Source organism: Hemitrygon akajei, chromosome 5, assembly GCF_048418815.1.
Source record: "Hemitrygon akajei chromosome 5, sHemAka1.3, whole genome shotgun sequence".
NCBI lineage: Eukaryota > Metazoa > Chordata > Chondrichthyes > Myliobatiformes > Dasyatidae > Hemitrygon > Hemitrygon akajei.
In genome coordinates, this window is record NC_133128.1 from 196,226,173 (window position 1) to 196,250,000 (window position 23,828).

The window sequence follows — 23,828 nt, forward strand, 5'->3', positions numbered from 1 at the left end:
AAAGAGGTGACATGCCATCGGTCATTGAAAAAGCGTTAGGCTACAGTCGGTCAACGATTGGAACAATTTTAAAGGATAAAGTGAGAAAGGCCCTGCCCCAATGAAAGCTACAGTTATTACTAAGCAATGCAGTGGTTTAATTATTGGGTTTTGGGGTTTTGCGTTTTTGATCCTCCGCATCAACCAGACACGGATGGAGAGCGTGCTCGGGAGCGATCTGTCACTGGATCGCACTCGGGAATTTTCATTCCCGAGCCCGGCGCTGAAACATACGTTCTTAAGTGTTTTATATGCATAGAAAGGTAAAATATATACTATATACTAAGACAAATGTTTGACTAACTGACGCTAAATAATACCGGATATACCTGTTCCAACTTACTTTGTAAGAGAACTTCCAATTTTTTTCGATCCCGATCCACGATAACCCACGCACATCCTCTCGTATACTTTAAATCATCTCTAGATTACTTATAATACCTAATACAATGTAAATGCTATGTAAAATAGTTGTTATACTGCATTGTTTAGGGCATAATGACAAGAAAAAAAGTCTGTACATGCTCGAACAACAAGTGCTGGAAGAGCACTTCCGGGTTTTCTCGATTCGCGGTTGGTTGAATTCGCGCATGTGGAACTCACGGATAAGGAGGGCCATCTGTACTTATTGTCAAGGGGTATAACCACCAGGGTACTCTCTAGTACCTGACTCTTCCCTTTTCCTGTCCTGTCTGTTACCCACTTATCTTTCTCCCATGGCCCCAGTGTGACCACGTGACGAAAGTCATCGAGCTGCATCTCCAGTTCCCTAACGCGGTCCCTTAGGAGCTGCAGCTCAACACACCTGGTGCAGATATGGCCATCCAGGAGGCTGGGAGACTCCAGGACCTTTCACATCTGACACTGAGCGCAGGAAACCTTCAACATACTATTCAACAAATATTATTTGTTGTAATATCAAACTTTCAAATGTTGATGATGTTACTTACTCATTATTGGTTACATTTTAAATAATGTTTTAAGTTTAATATATTCAGGTGTTTAATATGTACTTTCTACTTGTAGGATAATGAAGAAAGTGATGGGTAACAGATCGGGTTGCCCAACTCGTGGTGATAAGATAGTAGAACTAATTTATATCGACATTGTTGGATTAACACAATTTAAAAAGACACTTGGGCCATCTTGGGTTCATTATCAGTAAGTATTACTCTTTACATTTTTATATTGGATGTTGAATTACAAAAGAACTAGTGTAGTGTAGTAAGCTCAGTCATCTTTGTGATTTGCCTTAACTCTTTATATCCAACTTTTCCTAGGTGGTCCCTAATATCTTTGGGAAATTAAGACATCAAGGGTTTGAAAATGTATCAAAGGTTCAAAGGTTCATTTTATTATCAAAATATAGTCTCAAAACAAAGAAACAATATGAAAGTCGTTCAGAGAGCATCATCAAACCCACCACCCCCACACAAAAAAGGAACAGCATCTGATCATTGACCCCCCCCACACAAATATTGAACAAGAGCATTGACCCGCGAACACCCCTCCCCCACACAACAAAACTGACAGATCACAACAGAACATCAACCCCCAAGGCCTCTCCCCTCACACAACAAGACGGAAAAGGAACAGGCAATAAAAAACACAGTATATAAAAACCGTGAGTTCACAGTCTATAAATCAACAGTCCAATCTGCAAAACACAGAACCACAATACCATCCTGCGACATCATTGACATTCATCCAAAAAGAGGGGTACCACATGAGGCAGAGATGCCTACCCGCCTTCCACAGCAATTCACACAGAGATAGGCCACTCATAGACTCCTTCTCCAGCAGCAGTCAAAAGAAAGGCATTTAGTGCTGAACTCTCATTCACCCTCTGCATTCACCTTGATGTCTCAATTTTACTCAATGCTTTAATTGATAAAATAGAGTCAAACATAGATCTCTAATTTTCTTCGCATCGAGGCCATGCAAGTACACACTTGCTTCCTGGAATCTTCTCGCCGCAAAGCACTGGATCACTGAATCAATCACCAAACTGTAAATCACATACTCTGACAGTCTCTGAAACACACTTAAGGTGTAAGACAGATGGAAAAGAAATAAAATGGATATCAGGGATATCAATCCCTGATTTTAATTAACAGTTGACTTTGCATTAATTGCTGTTTTCTGACCATCCATTGTTTTATGAAAGGAGTCAGGCAATTTAAATGATCCTGAATTTTTGACTCCAGCTTTGAATTACAGACTCCCAAATAACTAAAATAGTTTCTGTTTTCTTAATCATTTAAAACATACAGGTCTTGCTGGCAAAGCCCATAAATAATTGTTCATAAAGTTGACAACACACAGCTTTGTTTTTTCAACAACTGCAGTCCTTGGGGTGATAGTAACTACAGTGATTTTAAGGAGGGTGTTCAAGCATTTCAATTCATCAGCAGTGAAAGAACAGTATATTTCTATGTCGGACTGGGAACCTTCAGGTGGCAGAGCTTATATACACCTGTGATCTTGTTCTCTATGATTAGGCTTGTGGGTTTGGAAGGTGACATTGGATTAATGTTGGCAAATAATTGCATTTGCAGATGGTTTGCAGTTCAACCTTGGTGAACCAGTGCTCGTGATGGCGGCTAGGGTACCAGTCAAGTGGCCTTGATAGGTTTGAGCTGATTAAATGCTGTAACCTATTCATCTGCCTGAGTGGAGCATATTATTTATGCTTCTGTCTTGTGCCTTATTGATGATGAAAAGGTTATAAGGTGTCAGGAAGTGAATTACTTACCCATTCAGAGAATATAGGCAACTGTTGCTTCTGATTATTCATGATTTCCCAGGTGTTGACTGCATTTACTTTTCCATCCTCTGTACTGTAACACTGGAACCAAAACACTTGCTTCATCTACAGAACGTGGTACACAGGTAGAACTAGCAGCAACAGACTGATGGGGGACTAGGTATGAGTGGAGAAATGAACGATGATCATTACAATATTTCTGTTGAAAGAATTCCCAATGTATCACTGTGTAGTCTGTTCTGGCCATAGAAAGGTTATAACATGTTTCAAAGTCATATGGGTGCATAATTGTAATTTGGTTACTCTACAGTTAGTATTGATTGAACATTATGTTTCCTGGTCATCATTATTTTACAAGACCTCATTGGAGAACCATTTCTCCTTCTTTAACAAAAAGCTCAGGAGGAGGTGTACTTCTTAGCAGTCTTCCCCAGAACATACTGATGTAATTCTCCACTACCACATAAAAAGCATTCTTGCATCAGCCATCACTGCCTGGTTTGGTGCAGCATTCTTTTGCAATATACGAAAACTACAGCCAACTGACAGGTCAGCAGAAAAGGTCATTGGCTGCAGTCTATCATCATTGCAGGACTTCTACATGTCCAGGAGTAAAATCATTGTAGTCAATACCCACCCTGCACACTACTTTTCCAAAAACTCCATTCTGGAAAGCTCAATAGGGCTATTAAAACAAAAACGTCGCACCATCTTACAGCTTCTTTCCCTAAGCAGTTAATCTAATCTAATCAACCATTCCGGTTAGCTCTGCCCCACCCCCTTGACCTATAAATCAATTTTTGATGCTGTTTGCATTGTAAATATGTGTGGGTATCTAGGCACATTTTATTCCCTATCTGTACTCTAACCTCTAAATTTATTTTATATAATCCTTTATTCATTATAATTTTTGAATGTTTTTTTTGTTGCATGTCACACCCTGACAACACAACACAGCAAATTCCTCATTCATATAAATTTATATGGCAAATAAAGCTGTTCCTTGAAATTGATCCTTGGTTACTTGCAATTTAATTTACCCATAAGATTGCTGCTACTGTCAAGATGTTGTTGAACAGTGCTTAAGAAAGTTGATGCTATCAAGTTTGGCAAAGGGATATACACTGCAACCTTGGCAGGGTAACGAAAGTGCTTTGTCCTTTTTTCAGGCTGCTTCATGTGCTTTGGGTTGCATTTGTTTACATATAGAAAATTGTTCTTGTGATTGAAGCCTAATTTATTCTGACAAATAGAGAACATTTCTCACAGACCTGATGACCCTTATAGATAGTAGAAAATCTTTGAGGTTTGTGTGGTTAGCTTCAGAATGCTTTATCTCATAGTAATTAAGTTCTAGGCAAGGTTGGTGTCCAGTCAATTGTGATTCTACTGGATCCTGTGATTTCAGTTTCTGAGGCCGACATGTGAGCATCCTTCTGGAGGGTGAACCCACAAAAAACATAGAGTTCAGGCAGGGTCAACCCGAGGAAATCTGCAGATGCTGGAAATTCAAACAACACACACAAAATGCTGGTGGAACACAGTAGGCCAAGCAGCATCTATAGGGAGAAGCGCTGTCGACGTTTCGGGCCGAGACCTTTCGTCAGGACTAACTGAAAGGAAAGATAGTAAGAGATTTGAAAGTAGGAGGGGGAAGGGAAAATGCGAAATGATAGTAGAAGACCGGAGGGGGTGGGGTGAAGCTGAGAGCCAGACAGGTGATTGGCAAAAGGGATACAGAGCTAGACAAGGGGTAGGAGGCCTAGGGAGAAAGAAAGGGGGAGGGGAGCACCAGAGGGAGATGGTGAACAGGCAAGAGTGATGGGCAGAGAGAGAAAAGAAAACTAAATATATCAGAAGGGGAGGGGCACTAATGGTAGTTAGAGAAGTCAATGTTCATGCCATCAGGTTGGAGGCTACCCAGCCGGTATATAAGGTGTTGTTCCTCCAACCTGAGTGTGGCTTCATCTTGACAGTAGAGGAGGCCATGGATAGACATGTCAGACAGTAGAGGAGGCCATAGATAGACAGGCAGGGTACCCTGCTGAGTACTAAGGGCCTGTGCTAATCAGCTGTCTGCACTTCAATAGTCTAAGGTACCCACCTCCTTCAAGCAGGTCTTAATTATATCAGTGCTTAACCCTTACATACTTTTACGCTTACATTCTAAACCTTCACAGTATGGTCTGGGTCAATTTTGAACCACAGATCTATTTAGAATGTATAAATAGCCTATTTGACATTAGTAAAATTAATATTTCAGAGAACAGGGAGAGTGTATTTTTTAGGTTTTACGCCACACGTTTATGGATAAAAAACATCTACTATCACACAATATCATACTCTATTTTACTTAAGACATGAAAAGATAACAGTCATAATGATGTAAATATATTTTATTGAAACTGAAAATGGCAAGAACATTCTGGAACTGTGGGGTTGATTATATAATGATTTATAACCATTAGAACCATCAAAGACTCTCCTTACTGCTGTATCATTAAAAAAACCCTCATAACCACTATCTAATTATAACTATTAGATTGTTTGATTGGCAACTAAATATTCCTGGATTTCGTTGCTTCAGGTGTGATAGAATCGGAGGGACAAGAGGAGGAGGTGTTGCATTACTTGTCGGAGAAAATATTACAGCGGTGCTTTGGCAGGATAGATTAGAGGGCTCGTCTAGGGAGCCTATTTGGGTGGAATTGAGGAATGGGAAAGGTGTAGTAGCACTTATAGGGGTGTATTATAGTCCACCTAATGGGGAGCGAGAATTGGGTGAGCAAATTCGTAAGGAGATAGCAGATATTTGTAGTAAGCACAAGGTTGTGATTATGGGAGATTTTAATTTTCCACACATAGACTGGGAAGCCCATTCTGTAAAAGGGCTGGATGGTTTGGAGTTTGTAAATGTATGCAGGATAGTTTTTTGTAGCAATACATAGAGGTACCAACTAGAGAAGGGACAGTGTTGGATCTTCTGTTAGGGAATGAGATAGGTCAGGTGACGGAGGTCTGTGTTGGGGAGCACTTCGGGTCCAGTGATCACAATGCCATTAGTTTCAATATAATTATGGCGAAGGATAGGACTGGACCCAGGGTTGAGATTTTTGATTGGAGAAAGGCTAACTTTGAGGAGATGCGAAAGGATTTAGAAGGAGTGGATTGGGACATTTGTTTTATGGGAAGGATGTAATAGAGAAATGGAGGTCATTTAAAGATGAAATTTTGAGGGTACAGAATCTTTATATTCCTGTTAGGTTGAAAGGAAAGGTTAAAAGTTTGAGGGAGCCATGGTTTTCAAGGGATATTGGAAACTTGGTTCAGAAAAAGAGATCTACAATAAGTCAAGTCACTTTTATTGTCATTTCGATCATAACTGCTGGTACAGTACATTGCAAAAATGAGACAACGTTTTTCAGGACCATGGTGTTACATGACACATTACAAAAACTAGACTGAAATACGTAAAAAAAAACAACACAGAGAAAAGAAAAAAAAATTGGCAGCATGGAGTAAATGAGGTGCTCGAGAAATATAAAGAATGTAAAAAGAATCTTAAGAAAGAAATTAGAAAAGCTAAAAGAAGATATGAGGTTGCTTTGGCAAGTAAGGTGAAAATAAATCCAAAGGGTCTCTACAGTTATATTAATAGCAAAAGGATAGTGAGGGATAAAATTGGTCCCTTAGAGAATCAGAATGGACAGCTATATGTGGAGCCAAAAGAGATGGAGGAGATCTTGAACAAATTCTTTTCTTCAGTATTCACTAAGGAGAAGGATATTGAATTGTGTAAGGTAAGGGAAACAAGTAGGGAAGTTATGGAAACTATGATGATTATAGAGGAGTAAGTACTGGTGCTTTTAAGGAATATAAAAGTGGATAAATCTCCAGGTCCTGACAGGATATTCCCTAGGACCTTGAGGGAAATTAGAGTAGAAATAGCAGGGGTCTGACAGAAATATTTCAAATGTCATTCGAAACAGGGATGGTGCCAGAGGATTGGCGTATTGCTCATGTGGTTCCATTGTTTAAAAAGGGTTCTAAGAGTAAACCTAGCAATTATTGGCCTGTAAGTTTGACGTCAATGGTGGGTAAATTAATGGAAAGTATTCTTAGAGATGGTATATATAATTATCTGGATAGACAGGTAATTATTAGGAACTGTCAATAGACAATAGGTGCAGAAGTAGATCATTCGGCCCTTCGAGCCTGCACCGCCATTTTGAGATTATGGCTGATCAACTACTATCAATACCCAGTTCCTGCCTTGTCCCCATATCCCTTGATTCCCCTATCCATAAGATACCTATCTAGCTCCTTCTTGAAAGCATCCAGAGAATTGGCCTCCACTACCTTCCGAGGCAGTGCATTCCAGACCCCCACAACTCTCTGGGAGAAGAAGTTTTTCCTTAAATCTGTCCTAAATGACCTACCCCTTATTCTCAAACCATGCCGTCTGGTACTGGACTCTCCCAGCATCTGAAACATATTTCCTGCCTCTATCTTGTCCAATCCCTTAATAATCTTATATGTTTCAATCAGATCCCCTCTCAATCTCCTTAATTCCAGCATGTACAAGCCCAGTCTCTCTAACCTCTCTGCGTAAGACAGTCCAGACATCCCAGGAATTAACCTCGTGAATCTACGCTGCACTTCCTCTACAGCCAGGATGTCCTTCCTTGACCCTGGAGACCAAAACTGTACACAATACTCCAGGTGTGGTCTCACCAGGACTCTGTACAAATGCAAGAAGATTTCCTTGCTCTTGTACTTAATTCCCTTTGTAATAAAGGCCAACATTCCATTAGCCTTCTTCACTGCCTGCTGCACTTGCTCATTCACCTTCAGTGAGTGATGAACAAGGACTCCGTGATCTCTTTGTATTACTCCCTTACCCAACTCTATACCGTTCAGATAATAATCTGCCTTCCTGTTCTTACTCCCAAAGTGGATAACCTCACACTTATTCACATTAAACGTCATCTGCCAAGTATCTGCCCATTCACCCAGCCTATCCAAGTCACCCTGAATTCTCCTAACATCCTCATCACATGTCACACTGCCACCCAGCTTAGTATCATCAGCAAATTTGCTGATGTTATTCTCAATGCCTTCATCTAAATCGTTGACGTAAATTGTAAACAGCTGTGGTCCCAATACCGAGCCCTGTGGCACCCCACTAGTCACCACCTGCCATTCCGAGAAACACCCATTCACCGCTACCCTTTGCTTTCTATCTGCCAACCAGTTTTCTATCCATGTCAATGTCTTCCCCCCGATGCCCTGAGCTTTGATTTTACCACCAATCTCCTATGTGGGACCTTATCAAATGCCTTCTGAACATCGAGGTACACTACATCCACTGGATCTCCCCCGTCTAACTTCCTGGTTACATCCTCGAAAAACTCCAACAGATTTGTCAAGCATGATTTACCCTTGGTAAATCCATGCTGGCTCGGCCCAATCCTATCACTGCTATCTAGATATGCCACTATTTCATCCTTAATAATGGACTCTAGCATCTTCCCCACCACCGATGTCAGGCTGACAGGTCGATAGTTCTCTGTTTTCTCCCTCCCTTCTTTCTTAAAAAGTGGGATAACATTAGCCATTCTCCAATCCTCAGGAACTGATCCTGAATCTAAGGAACATTGGAAAATGATTACTAATGCATCCGCAATTTCCAGGACCACCTCCTTTAGTACCCTAGGATGCAGACCATCTGGACCTGGGGATTTGTCAGCCTTCAGTCCCATCAGTCTTCTCATCACCGTTTCCTTCCTAATGTCAATCTGTTTCATTTCCTCTGTTACCCTATATCCTTGGCCCATCCATACATCTGGGAGATTGCTTGTGTCTTCCTTAGTGAAAACAGATCTAAAGTACTCATTAAATTCTTCTGCCATTTCTCTGTTTCCCATAACAATTTCACCCAATTCATTCTTCAAGGGCCCAACATTGTTCTTAACTATCTTCTTTCTCTTCACATACCTAAAAAAGCTTTTGCTATCTTCCTTTATATTCCTGGCTAGCTTGCGTTCGTACCTCATTTTTTCTCCCCGTATTGCCTTTTTAGTTAAGTTCTGTTGTGTCAACATGGATTTGTGCATGGAAGGTCATGTTTGACAAATCTTAATGAATTTTTTGAAGAGGTTGCTGGGAAAGTTGACGAGGGTAAAGCAGTGGATGTTGTCTATATGGACTTCAGTAAGGCCTTTGACAAGGTTCCACACAGAAGGTTAGTTAGGAAAGTTCAATCGTTAGGCATTAATATTGAAGTAGTAAAATGGATTCAACTGTGGCTGGATGGGAGATGCCAGAGACTAGTGGTGGATAACTGTTTGTCAGGTTGGAGGCCGGTGACTAGTGGTGTGCCTCAGGGATCTGTACTGGGTCCAGTGTTGTTTGTCATATACATTAATGATCCGGATGATGGGGTGGTAAATTGGATTAGTAAGTATGCAGATGATACTAAGATATGTGATGTTGTGGATAATGAAGTAGGTTTTCAAAGCTTTCAGAGAGATCTAGGCCAGTTGGAGGAGTGGGCTGAAAGATGGCAGATGGAGTTTAATGCTGATAAGTGTGAGGTGCTGCATTTTGGTAGGACTAATCAAAATAGGACATACATGGTAAATGGTGGGGCATTGAGGAATGCAGTAGAACAGAGTGATCTAGGAAAAATGGTGCATAGTTCCCTGAAGGTGGAATCTCATGTGGATAGGGTGGTGAAGAAAGCTTTTGGTATGCTGGCCTTTATAAATCAGAGCATTGAGTATAGGAGTTGGGATGTAATGTTAAAATTGTACAAGGTATTGGTGAGGCCGAATTTGGAGTATTGTGTACGGTTCTGGTCACCGAATTATAGGAAAGATGTCAACGAAATAGAGAGAATACAGAGGAGATTTACTAGAATGCTACCTGGGTTTTAGCACCTAAGTTACAGAGAAAGGTTGAACAAGTTAGGTCTTTATTCTTTGAAGCGTAGAAGGTTGAGGGGGGACTTGATATAAGTATTTAAAATTATGAGCGGATCAGTAGAGTTGACGTGGATAGGCTTTTTCCATTGAGAGTAGGGGAGATTCAAACAAGAGGACATGAGTTGAGAGTTAAGGGGCAAAAGTTTAGGGGTAACATGAGAGGGAACTTCTTTACTCCGAGAGTGGTAGCTGTGTGGAACGAGATTCCAGTAGAAGTGGTAGAGGCAGGTTCGATATTGTCATTTTTAAAAAATTGGATAAGTATATGGACAAGAAAGGAATGGAGGGTTATGGGCGGTCGGAGTGCAGGTCGGTGGGACTAGGTGAGAGTAAGTGTTCAGCACGGACTATAATGGCCGAGATGGCCTGCTTCCGTGTTGTCATTGTTATATGGTTGTACATGAGAGCCAGCCGTTCCACCCACTTTTCCCAGACATCCCTGATTGCTGCTAGTTTGTCAGTGACACGCTGCGCAGGTCTTGTCTCACAGTTGTCAAATCTGAGCACTGCTGATATGCTACAGAATATTTCCAGGGACATGGTGGCAGGAAAAATAGGTCTTCCCATCTCAGCATTCCAAAGAATAAAATCAGCCTCACCTTGGGACCTAGACACACCAGCCTGTATTAGAAGCCCCATGTAGGCATGTAGGTCAGTCTCTTCCATGGTCTTCCATTTTTTGACCGTACTATTTAATTCCCTCCATCTTTGTCATTTCAATGACAATTTTTTCAATGGCTGGAGGGAGGAAGAGCTGAAAAGTTCATAAAATGTCGGATGCATGGGGAGTAGCCAGTCTTGTGGGTTCCGGAGTCATTCAAATGACATTTTCCGCTGCCATCCCGCTTGCAACCTGATATGGAAGTGAGGACCAACTGATTGTGTTATCCTTGGACATAAATGTCTCCCTTGTTGCCTGCTCCTCTCTTGCAGAGTCATCGTCATCTGAGGGGCTGTAATCGGAGTTTTCCTCTGTGTCATCCTCCTGCTCTGACACTTCCTCCTCCAAATCACTGTCTGCTTGCTCATCTTGGAAGACCAGATCAATGATCTCTTGGACATTAAGTCTTGCTGCCATAACCTCAGTCACTGAAATGACAACTCACGTACCTCATGACAGGCAGTTGTCATGGCAGTATCAAGGTCCCCCTTGAACTCTGTCAGTACTGTCCCATAAAAAATATACACAGACATGGCATGTACAGTTTCATGATTCCCTAAAACCACCATTTTCCTTGATTTGACCCACACTGGGACCCATATCTATTGAAAATCCATTTCAATAGATAAGGGTCAAATTTGATCCAGAACGGCCTCAGTGTACAAAAATTTGTAGCACCTGTACAAAAGGATAAAACTCTTGTATATTTTCATTTTTGTGCATTTTGGGTCACTTTAGGAAAAGTCATCAAATTTTGACTTGAAAAATGGCATCGAGTGTTTTTACTGCTGTCAGATGTCAAAATGGTGTCAAATTTGACCCAAAGAGTATGTACAGGTTAAGAAGAACATGTAACCTGCTTCAAAAACTATTGTTCTGTAGCATGATGTGCTGCAGTGTTTTGAGAGACTGGTGATGAAACACATCAAATCCTGCCTGAGAAGCGACTTGGATCCGCTCCAGTTTGTCTCAGAAAAGGTTAGAAACATAGAAACGTTGAAAACCTACAGCACAATACAGGCCCTTTGGCCCACTATGCTGTGTCGAACATGTACATACTTGTGACCAGAACTGAGCACAGTACTCCCAAGTGGCTCTGACCAGGATCCTATATAGCTGCAACATTACATCTCAGTTCTTAAAGTCAGTCCCACAGTGGATGAAGGCCAATGCACCATATGCCTTCTTAACCACACAGTCAACCTGTGCAGCAGCTTTGAGTGTCCTGTGGACTCGGACCCCAAGATCCCTCTGATCTTTCACACAGCCAAGAGTTTTACTATTAACACTGTATTCTGTCATCATATTTGACCTGCCAAAATGAACCTTTGATTGAAGGTTGATAGTTCTTGATTCATAAGGGTGTCAAAGGTAACAGGGAGAATGCAGGAGAATGGGGACGAGAGAAATAATAAATCAGCCATGATGGAATGCAGAGCAGACTCGATGAATCAAATGCCTAATTCTGCTCCTGTGTCTTATGTCTTGCCATTGCCCAGTTGAGAATGTTATCCAAAACAGGGAATATGATTATGAACTGCCTCTGTGAACCATGATTTGTGAAGTTGGGTTCCCAGCTAATGGTATGATGCTCAGCTGCACCCTGAAAGTATTAATAAATTATATCAAAGGATTGTATATTTTCTATCCATGTTTGATGGTAAAAATGTCAATTGTGAGCTATGTAACAGTTTCTTCCCCCAAGCTATCAGACTCCTCAATACCCAGAGCCTGGACTGACACCTTACTGCCCTATTGGCTTGTTAATTATTTATTGTTATGCCTGCACTGTTTTGTGCACTTTATGCAGTCCTGGGTAGGTCTGTAGTCTAGTGTAGTTTTTTTTTCTGTGTTGATTGTTATGTAGTTCAGTCTAGTTTTTGTACTGTCATTTTACACCATGGTCCTGAAAAAACGTCTCATTTTTACTGTGTACTGTACCAGCAGCTATGGTCGAAATGACAATAAAAGTGACTTGACTTGACTTGAAAGCACAGAGTAAGTAGAAAGACAGAATCTGATTTAGTGAGAATACAGGAGAGTATCAGATGGGAGTATAATGTAGAAAAATGTTGCATTACTCATTTTGATAGTAAGAATAATATCTGTCAAGATAATGTCATTTACATTTGCTTGATAGATTTGGTGCAAGGAGATGGAGACTTGTGGCAATCTACAGCAGAATGTTTTCAGAAAAAGTGGCTTGTTCCTTACGGTTTTCTGTACCAAATAAATCCCAGGTTTTGTGATGGCACACATTTTTAACCACAGTTCTACACATGAAAAGGAAATAGCCCAATTGTGAGGTGTTTTATTTGAAAACAAATTCATCATAACCTGAAGCTGACAATTAAATATTAAAAAAGCTAAAAGACAAAACAAGATAATTGGCAAAGAATGAAACCATTTAGTTAGGGTCTCTGTTAAATGAAGAGCAGGGAAGGTATTAATAACCCCTTTAGTTTAAAAAAAATGCCCAGTTGTAATACCGTAGCCAATTCCAGACACCCCACTTTTATTAGGAAAGACATCCAAGTATTTGGGTGGGCACCAAGGGTGACTTACTAGAATGGTATTGAATAGAAAGACTAATTATGTAAAAAGATTAAAGAACCTTGAGGTTTTCCATTGTTAAGTACTTTGAAGGATTTTGATAATTTAAATGAGAAACTTCTTAAAGTTGGCACAGGGTCAAAAAGCAGCAATCCTGAGTTTTAAGGTAATAGGTAAACCTGAAAGGAAAAGGGAAAAACAACTTGCCTTTTTGTTTTTATCAGAAATGCAGTGTAGTGATGAAATCAAATTAAACATTACCTTTTGAGTTATCAAATGAAAATGATATATGAAGTTGAAAGCTTTGCCATGGATGGGGAAAATGCTGTATCTACATGTATAGGCCAACACTTTGAAATATTTCCCTGACTGCCTGTCTTATATGATTTATTGTTCTGTGATTGTATTTAAAGAGAAAAATGTATTTTGTTTTGATAAATAACTAATTGGCAAAAGTGTCAAATGCTTTACCCTTTATAAGTCCATAATTTCTTTCTAATATTTCTGTCATAGGTGCAGGGTAGCTAAGAACAGCTGTTGATGTCATGTAGGTGTACATCATAATTGTGTGATCCCTTCAGTGGGAGCCATATCAGCTAATAGAAAGGGGTATTAAAATAAAAAACAAACCTGATAGCCACTCTTTACATGCTGTGAAATTCATTGTTTTGCAGTGCTCTTCAAATGGCATTGTGGGCATTTGCCCTCATTTATGTTCAGTAACTTCTTTTTTCACATCGCTAAATATATCATAAACATTTTTAACAACAGTGAAGTTAAAAGTATTTGTTACAATAATATTTTGATTTTCAAAGTAAGGATGTATCTGTCTTGTTTTTTTACAGAATTTTCATGATGTTTATTTATAATTCACTTCTCTGATTTCTTTCATCGTGCTCCAACCCCTCCCCACAATGTAGATGCATGCTTAGAGTGCTGGATTCCTTTGGTACAGAGCCAGAATTTAATAGTGCTCAATATGCTCAGTCTAAGGGTCACAAGACACCATGGGGTAAATGGAACCTTAACCCACAACAGTTCTACACCATGTTTCGTAAGTAATGAATTTAAGCTGATTCGTTTTGCATGGATCTACTCAAAAATGGAAAAAACATTGAATTTCAGGTCATTATGAAGTAGTTGGTCAAATTCAGGTTTTAAAGCTGCTAATAAAATGTAAGGATTAAACTGGCAATTAAAAATCAGTACATTAAACAGTCTTGTCCATGGCAGTTGGTTAATACCTCCAGTATATTTATTTTGTTAATATATGTAGGTAATTAAATCTAAACTGTACAGTTGATTGTAAAGTTCTGAAAATAAACTGAGGGCAATGAATTTTATCACCTGCATTTACTTTTCTCTCAAAAGAACTTTGTGTGTGTGTGTGTGTGTGTGCACACATACCAAAATTTACAAAATCTCGATTGCAGAGGTTGGCATGTTTATGATAAGCAAATATAATTTATAGAGAATTTTACGTGATTAACTGTATAGACCATGTCTGCTGGAATATCAAAGTCACTCAGCACCATAGTTCCATCCAGGCTCGACAAGAAGCTCAGAGACTTCAGCCTTGACCCTGCCTTGTGCAGCTGGATCCTTGACTTCCTGTCAGATCGCCAGCAGGTTGTAAGAGTGGGCTCCCTCATCTCCAGCCCTCTGACTCTCAATACAGGAGTCCCCCAGGGCTGTGTACTGAGTCCCCTCCTTTACTCCCTGTATACCCGTGACTGTACCGCCACCCACAGTTCCAATCTGCTAATTAAATTTGCCGACAATACTGCATTGATTGGCCTTATCTCAAACAAAAACGAGGTGGCCTACAGGGAAGAAGTCATCTCTCTGACACAGTGGTGTCAAGAAAACAAGCTCTGTCGCAAAAACAAAGGGGCTGGTTGTGGATTTCAGGAGGAATAGAGACGGGCTAACCCCAATTGACATCAATGGATCTGGGGTTGAGGGGGTAAACAGCTTCAAGATCCTTGGCATCCACATCACCAAGGACCTCACGTGGTCTGTACAAACCAGCTGTGTGGTGAAAAAGGCACAAAGGCACCTCAGGCAGTTGAGGAAGTTTGGTATGGGTCACCAAATCCTAAGAAGTTCCTACAGGGGCACAATTGAGAGCAACCTGACTGGCTGCATCACTGCCTGGTATGGGAACTGTACCCCTCTTAATAGCAGGGCACTGCAGAGAATGGTGCAGACAGCCTAGCGCATCTGTAGTTGTGAACTTCCCATGATTCAGGACATTTACAAGGACAGGTATGTAAAAAGGGCCCTTAGGATCATTGGGGACCCAAGTCATCCCAACCATCCAGGAAGTGGTACCGCACAATAAAAGCCAGGACCAACAGGCTCCAGGACAGCTTCTTCCACCAGGCCATCAGACTGATGAACTCATGCTGATTTGCGTGTACTCTATATTACATTAACTGTTGTATTTATTATAAATTACTATGATTGCATATTGCACATTTAGATGGAAACATATAAAGATTTTTACTCCTCATGTATGTGAAGGATGTAAGAAATAAAGTCAGTTTAATTCCACTACATTACATCTCCAACAACGCATAACATAAGCTTCATAAATAGCATCTCATCTTTCATCTCTTCAAACTATATGTATTTTTATTTAGCTTCTAATTTATAAAATGTTGGACAATTTTTATTACTAAGCTGCAGTGGTAAAACAAAATAAACTTGAAATGCTGGAAATCCTTGTCATTCCATTTCAGGAAGGATGTGGGCGATTTAAAAGGTACACAAGAGGTTTACCAGGATGTTGCCTGGATTGGAAGATAAGAATTATGATGAGAGGTTGGACAAATTTGGATTGTTTTCTCTGGGCATCTGATGCAGTGGGGAAACATAACAGAGGTTTATAAACTTCTAAGAGGCACAGACAGGATAGGCAGTCTTTTTCCCAGGGTATTAGAAATGTCAAATAATAGGGGACATGCATTTAAGGTGAAGGTGATTTCTTTTTACACACAGTGGTACATACATGGAATGGGCTGCTAAGGCTAGTGGCAGAAGCAGCTGCAGTAGTGGTCTTTGAGGGACTTTGGGATGGACACATGAATAGTCAGAGATTGGATTGATACAATTCAGATACAGGCAGAAGATATTTAATTTAATTTGGCATCTTGGGCCAATGGACCTGGACTGCACTGGTCTGTCTGCTTTATCTTCTGAAGAGCTGGTATTTTTTTATTTTGTGACTTACTTACTGTCATATCATCTGGCAAGGAGTCTCCTCGGTGAGAGAGATTTAAAAACATTCAAACTACTTGAGTTGTAAATCTGAAAATCAACTTCCAACCTTTGAAGATTTAAAAAATGATTTTGGATGAACTCAGTGGTCAAACAGCATCTGTGAAGGTAAAAAAAAAGCTGCATATGGAATATTGATGCATAATTCCTTGAAAGCGGCATCACAAGACCAAAAGACACAGGAGCAGAACTAGGCCATTCAGCCCACCAAGTCTGCTCTGCCATCCCATCATGGCTGATCCCAGATCCCACTCAATCCCATATACCTGCCTTCTTGCCATATCCCTTGATGTCCTGACCAGTCAGGAAACTATCAACTTCTGCTCTAAATATACCCACATGCTTAGCCTCCACCACAGTCTGTGGCAGAGCATTCTACAGATTCACCACTCTCTAGTGAAAAAAATTCCTCCTTACCTCTGTTCTAAAGGGATGCCCCTCAGTTTTGACACTGTGCCCTCCAGTTCTGGATAGCCCCATCATAGGAAATATCCTCTCCACGTCCACCTTATCTGGTCCTTTCAACATTCAGTAGGTTTCAATGAGATCCCCCCCCCCCCCTCCATTTTCCTCTGAATTCTTGTGAGTACAGGCCCAAAGGTGCTACATGCTTCTCGTATGTTAACCCCCCCCCCCATTCCTCGTAAAACTCCTCTAGATTCTCTCCAATGACAACACATCCAAATATTAGCCAAGATGTGAGGTTGAGATTGCAGAGGGAGGTGGAGAAGGCATGTAATAAGGGTAATGTCTCAATTGTAATGCGGGGCTTCAATATGTATGGGAAAATCTATTTGGTGTTGGATCGCAAGAGAAAGAGTTTGTTGAATGCCTACATGATGGCTTTTTAGAGCAGCTTGTGCATGAGCCTAGTTGGGGAAAGGCTATCTTAGATTGGGTGTTGTATAATGTAAAGGAACTCTTAGGAGACAATGATCATAATATGATTGAATACATAGTGTGATTTCAGAGGGGAGAGGCATAAGTCACATGTATCAATATCACAATTGAATAAAGTATCACAGTTGAACAGAGGCATGAGAGAGGAACTTGCTCAGCTGGAATGGAGAAGGATACTGGCAGGGATGATGGCTGAGCAGAGAATAGTTCACAAGACATAGGATAGATATGTCCCACAGAAGAAGAATTGATAGAGGTGTATGAGATGAGAGGCATTGATCGTGTGAGGCTTTTTCCCCAGGGCTGAAATGGGTAACACAAGGGGTATAGTTTTAAGATGCTTGGAAGTAGGTACAAGGGAATGTCAGAGGTAAGTTTTTCACTCGGTGGTAGGTGCATGGAATGCACTGATAGCAAAGGTGGTAGAAACAAAAACAATAGGGTCTTATTAAGAGACTCAGATAGGTTCATGGAGTTTAGAAAAATAGAGTGCTATGCAGTAGGGAAATTCTAGGCAGCTTCTAGAGTGGTTACATGGTCGGCACAACATTGTGGGCTGATAGACTGTAATGTGCTGTAGATTTCTATGTTTCTATAAGTTATCAAATGGCAGGGGTAGGCAACCATGGCTGACGAGGGCAGTTAAGGACTGCAGAAAAGCCAAGGAAAAGACATACAATATAGCAAAATTGATTCGGAAGTTGGATAATTGGGAAGCTTTTAAAATCCAACAAAAGGCAATGAAAAAAGCAGTAAGAAGGGAAGAGATTAAATATGAGGGCAAATTAGCCAATAGTATAAAACAGGATACTAGAAGTGTTTTCAGTTGTATATACAAAGAGTAAAAGAGAGGTGAGAGTTGATATTGGACCACAGTAAAATAATGCCGGTGAGGTAGTAATAGGGGACAAAGAAATGGCAGATGAACTTAATAAGTATTTTGCATCAGTCTTCACTGTGGAAGATACTAGCAGTGTGCCAGAGGTCCATGAGTGTCAGAGAACAGGAGTGAGTGCTGTTACTATTCCAAAGGAAATAGTGCCAGGTTGTCTCAAAGGTCTTAAGGTGGATAAGTCACCTGGGCCAGACAGAGTACATCCCAGAGTCCTGAGAGAGGTTGCTGAATTGATAACGGATGCATTGGTCATGATCTTTCAAAAACCACTTGATTCTGGCATGGCCCCACAGGATTGAGGAATGACTGCGCAGGCACATGGACATCAGCGAGTTAGACCAATAGGAAGAGTATTGATGCACCATCAATAACTCTCGGAGACGTGAGGCAAGATATAGGCTTTTATTCCTGGAAGGGAGCAGTCAGCAGCAAGAGATCCCCACACGACATCCTGGAGACTGAGGGAGGAGCCGTGCCTCCAATCGCCTTTATACAGGGGTCTGTGGGAGGAGCCACAGGAGCATTCAGCAGGGGGGGGGGGTGTCCAGACAGGTATATGTAGTTCACCACAAGTATAAAATGAACGCAAACACGAGAAAATCTGCAGATGCTGGAAATTCAAGCAACACATACAAAATGCTGGTGGAGCGCAGCAGGCCAGGCAGCATCTATAGGAAGAAGTACAGTCGACGTTTTGGGCCGAGACCCTTTGTCAGGACTAACAAAGAAGAGATAGTAAGAGATTTGAGAAGGGGAGGGGGAGATCTGAAATGATAGGAGAAGACAGGAGGGGGAGGAATGAAGCTAAGAGCTGGAAAGTTGATTTGCAAAAGGGATACACAGCTGGAGAGAGAGGATCATGGGATGGGAGGCCTAGGGAGAAAGAAAGGGGGAGGGGAGCACCAGAGGAAGATGGAGAACAGGCAAGGAGTTATTGTGAGAGGGACAGAGAGAGAAAAGAGAAAAAAGGGAAAATAAAAATAAATAAATAAGGGATGGGGTAAGAAGGGGAGGGGGGCATTAACGGAAGTTAGAGAAATCAATGTTCATGCCTTCAGTTTGGAGGCTACCTAGACGAAATATAAGGTGTTCTTCCAACCTGAGTGTGGCTTCATCTTGACAGTAGAGGAGACCATGAATGGACATATCAGAATGGGAATGGGACGTGGAATTAAAATGTGTGGCCACTGAGAGATCCTGCTTTCTCTGGCGGACAGAGGGTAGGTGTTCAGCAAAATGGTCTCCCAGTCTGCGTTGGGTCTCACCAATATATAAAAGGCTGCACTGGGAGCACCGGACACATTATATCACACCGGCTGACTCACAGGTGAAGTGTCGCCTCACCTGGAAGGACTGTCTGGGGCCCTGAATGGTGTTGAGGGAGGAAGTGTAAGGGCAGGTGTAGCACTTGTTCCGCTTACGAGGATAAGTGCCGGGGAGGGTGATCGGTGGGAAGGGATGGGGGGGATGAACGAATGGACAAGGGAGTCACGTAGGGAGTGATCCCTGGGGAAAGCAGAAAGGTGGGGAGGGAAAGATGTGCTTGGTGGTGGGATCCTGTTGGAGGTGGCGTAAGTTATGGAGAATTATATGTTGGACGTGGAGGCTGGTGGGGTGGTAGGTGAGGACAAGGGGAACCCTATCCTGAGTGGGGTGAGGGCAGATGTGCGTGAAATGGGAGAGATGCATTTGAGAGCAGAGTTGATGGTGGAGGAAGGGAACCCATCCTTTTTTAAAGAAAGGGACTTCCCTTCCTCCACCATCAACTCTGTGAGTCGGCTGGTGTGATATACTGTGTCCGGTGCTCCTGGTGCCTTTTGGCTTCTTCTACTGTCAAGATGAAACCACGCTCAGGTTGGAGGAACAACACCTTATATTCCTTCTAGGTAGCCTCCAACCTGATGGCATGAACATTGATTTCTCTAACTTCCATTAATGCCCCCGTCCCCTTCTTACCCCATCCCTTATCTATCTATATTTATTTATTTATTCCCTTTTTTTCTCTTTTCTCTCTCTCTCTCTCTTCTCTCTTGTCCCTCTCACAATCACTCCTTGCCTGTTCTCCATCTCCCTCTGCTGCTCCCCTCCCCCTTTCTTTCTCCCTAGACCACCCATCCCATGATCCTCTCCCTCTCCAGCTGTGTATCCCTTTTGACAATCAACTTTCCAGCTCTTAGCTTCATCCCTCCCCCTCCTGTCTTCTATCATTTTGGATCTCCCCTCCCCCTCCCACTTTCAAATCTCTTGCTATCTCTTCTTTCAGTTAGTCCAAAGAGTCTCAGCCCAAAACATCGACTGTACTTCTTCCTATAGATGCTGCCTGGCCTGCTGTGTTCCACCAGCATTTTGTGAGTATAAAAAGAAGTCAGCTTTATAGAGTGGACATCAGAGGAGCAGGCAACAGAGTAGAGGGAGTCAGCATAGGACGGTTTTGGCGATAACGGTTCAAGGCGAGGTAAGTTACTTGTGAAGAAGACGAACATAAAGTATGTCTGTGAGGCCAGTATTTTGTACCGGGTATCAGATGTGGGATATCCGTGCGACTCCCGGCCTCCCAGATGGCCACATCTGCACCGGGTACGTCGAGCTGCAGCTCCTTAGGGACCAGGTTAGGGAACTGGAGATGAAGCTCGATGACCTTCATCTTGTAAGGGAAAGTGAGGAGGTGATAGAGAGGAGCTATAGGCAAATAGTCACATCGGGGCCTCGGGAGACAGCTAAGTAGGGAACAGTCAGCGGGGGGAAGGGCAAGACTCAGGTACTAGAGAGTACTCCTGTGGCTGTCCCCCTTGATAATAAGTACTCCTGTTTGAGTACTGTTGGGGACAACTACTTGGGAAGGGCAACAGTGACCGGGCCTCTGGCACAGTCTGGCCCTGTGGCTCAGAAGGGTAGGGAAAGGAAGAGGATGGCAGCAGTGATAAGAGACTATAGTTAGGGGATCAGACAGGCAATTCTGTGGATGCAGGAAAGAAATACGGATAGTAGTTTGTCTCCCAGGTGAGAGGGACTGGAATATATATGATCACGTCCACAATATCCTGAAGTGGGAAGGTGAACAGCCAGGGGTTGTACATATTGGTACCAACGACATAGGTAGGTCCTGAAAACAGACTACAGGGAGTTAGGAAGGAAGTTGAGAAGCAGGACCTCAAAGGTAGTAATTTTGGGATTACTGCCTGTGCCACGCAACAGTGAGAATAGGAGTAGAGTGAGGTGGAGGATAAATGCGAGGCTGAGGGATTGGAGCAGGAGGCAGGAGTTCAGATTTCTGGATCATTGGGATCGTTTTTGGGGCAAGAGTAGCCTGTACGATAAAGACGGTTTGCACTTGAATCTGAGGGCGGATCAATATCCTGGCGGGAGGTGGGGGGTTGCTAAGGCAATTGGGGAGAGTTTCAACTAGAATCGTTGCAGGGTGAGAACCGAATTGAAAAGACGGAGGAAGGGGTGTTGGGCTCACAAATTGAGAAAGTTTGTAGACAATGTGAGAGGGACAATAGTGAAGAGGTACACTCAGGCTGAAGGTTTGAGATGTGTGTCTATTTTAATACAAGTAGTATCATGAACAAAGCAGATGAGCTTAGAGTGTGGATCAGTTCTTGGAGCTGTGATGTTGTGGCCATTACAGAGACTTGAATGGCTACTTAGAGTGCCAGGCTTTAGATGTTTCAGAAAGGACACAGGCAAAAGAGGTGGGGGCGTGGCACTGCTGATCAGAGATAGTGTCACGGCTGCAGAAAAGGAGGAAGTCATGAAGGGATTGTCTACTGAGTCTCTGTGGGTGGAAGTTAGAAACAGGAAGCAGTCAATAACTCTACTGGGTGTTTTCTATAGACCAACCAATAGCAGCAGGGACATCGAGGAGCACATAGGGAGACAGGTTCTGGAAAGATGCAATAGTAACAGTGTTGCAGTGATGGGAGATTTTAATTTCCCAAATATTGATTGGCATCTCCCTAGAGCAAGGAGTTTAGATGGGGTAGGTGTTAGGTGTGTTCAGGAAGAGTTCTAACACAATATGTAGATAAGCGTACAAGAGGAGAGACTGTACTTGATCTGGTATTGGGAAATGAACCTGGTCAGTTGTCAGATCTCTCAATGGGAGAGCAGTTTAGAGATAGTGATCACAACTCTAACTCCTTTACCATAGCATTGGAGAGGGATAGGAACAGACAAGTTAGGAAAGCGTTAAATTGGAGTAAGGGAAAATATGAAGCTTTCAGGCGGGAACTTGGAAGCATAAATTGGAAATAGATGTTCTCAGGGAAATGTACAGCAGAAATGTGGCATTCTGCATAGGTACGTTCCAATGAGACAGGGAAAGGATGGTAGAGTACAGGAACCATGGTATACAAATGTTGTTGTAAATCTAAGTCAAGAAGAAAAGAAAGGCTTACAAAAAGTTCAAAAAACCAGGTAATGATAGAGATCTAGAAAATTATAAGGCTAGCAAGAAGGAGCTTAAAAATGAAATTAGGAGAGCCAGAAGGGAGCATGAGAAGGCCTTGGTGAGCCGGATTAAGGAAAACCCCAAGGCATTTTACAAGTTTGTGAAGAGCAAGAGGATAAGACATGAGAGAATAGGACCAATCAAGTGGGACAGTGGAAAAGCGTGTATGGAACCAGAGGAGATAGCAAAGGTACTTAATGAATACTTTGCTTCAGTATTCTGTACGAAAAAGGATCTTGACGATAAGAGGCGTGACTTACATCAGACTGAAAAGCTTGAACATATAAATATTAAGAAAAAGGATGTGTTAGAGCTTTTGGAAAACATCAAGTTGGATGTCACTGGGACTGGACAGATATACCCCAAGCTACTATGGGAGGCGAGGGAGGAGATTGCTGAGCCTCTGGCAATCATCAGTGGCGACGGGAGAGGTTCCGGAGGATTGGAGAGTTGTAGAAGTTGTTTCCTTATTGAAGAAAGGGAGTAGAGATAGTCCAGAAAATTATAGACAAGTGAGTCTTACCTCAGTGGTTGGTAGGTTGATGGAGAAGATCCTGAGAGGCAGGATTTATCAATATTTGGAGAGGCATAATCTGATAAGGACTAGTCAGCATGGATTTGTCAAAGGCAGTTAATGCCTTATGAGCCTGATTTAATTTTTGAGGATGTGACTGAACACATTGATGAAGCTAGAGCAGTAGATTTAGTGTTTATGAATTTTAGCAAGGCTTTTGATAAGGTACCCCATGCAAGGTTTATTGAGAAAATAAGAGGATATGGGTTCTAAGGGGACCTTGCTTTGTTGATCCAGAACTGGCTTGCCCACAGAAAGCAGGGAGTGGTTGTAGACAGGTCATATTCTGCTTGGAGATCAGTGACTGGTGGTGCATCTCAGGGATCTGTTCTGGGACCCCTTCTCTGCATGAATTTTATGAATGACCTGGATGAGGAAGTGGAGGGATGGGTTAGTAAGTTTGCTGATGACTCAAAGATTGGAGCTGTTGTGGATAGTGTGGAGGGCTGTCAGGGTTTACAGCAGGACATCGATAGGATACAAGACTTGGCTGAGAAGTGACAGATGAAGTTCAACCCAGATAAGTGTAAGGTGGTCCACTGCGGTAGGTCAAATATGATGGCAGAATATAGTATTAATGGCAAGACTCTTGACAGTGTGGAGGATCAGAGGGATCTGGGGGACCAAGTCCACTGGACATTCAAGACTGCTGCACAGGTTGACCATGTGGTTAAGAAGGCATACAGTGCATTGGCCTTCATCAGCTGAGGGATTGAGT

The 23,828-nt window shown here is 42.0% G+C and overlaps 1 protein-coding gene across 4 annotated transcripts in view; it reads left to right on the forward strand.

The window, feature by feature from the left end:
- mgat5 (alpha-1,6-mannosylglycoprotein 6-beta-N-acetylglucosaminyltransferase) overlaps positions 1 to 23,828 on the forward strand; it is a 220,700-nt gene that overhangs the window by 156,080 nt on the left and 40,792 nt on the right. For all 4 annotated transcript variants that reach the window (XM_073047601.1, XM_073047602.1, XM_073047603.1 and 1 more), the window contains 2 exons: positions 1,066 to 1,200; positions 13,927 to 14,060. In XM_073047601.1, the coding sequence (XP_072903702.1) occupies positions 1,066 to 1,200; positions 13,927 to 14,060 (269 nt within the window). The remainder of the gene's footprint in view (positions 1 to 1,065; positions 1,201 to 13,926; positions 14,061 to 23,828) is intronic.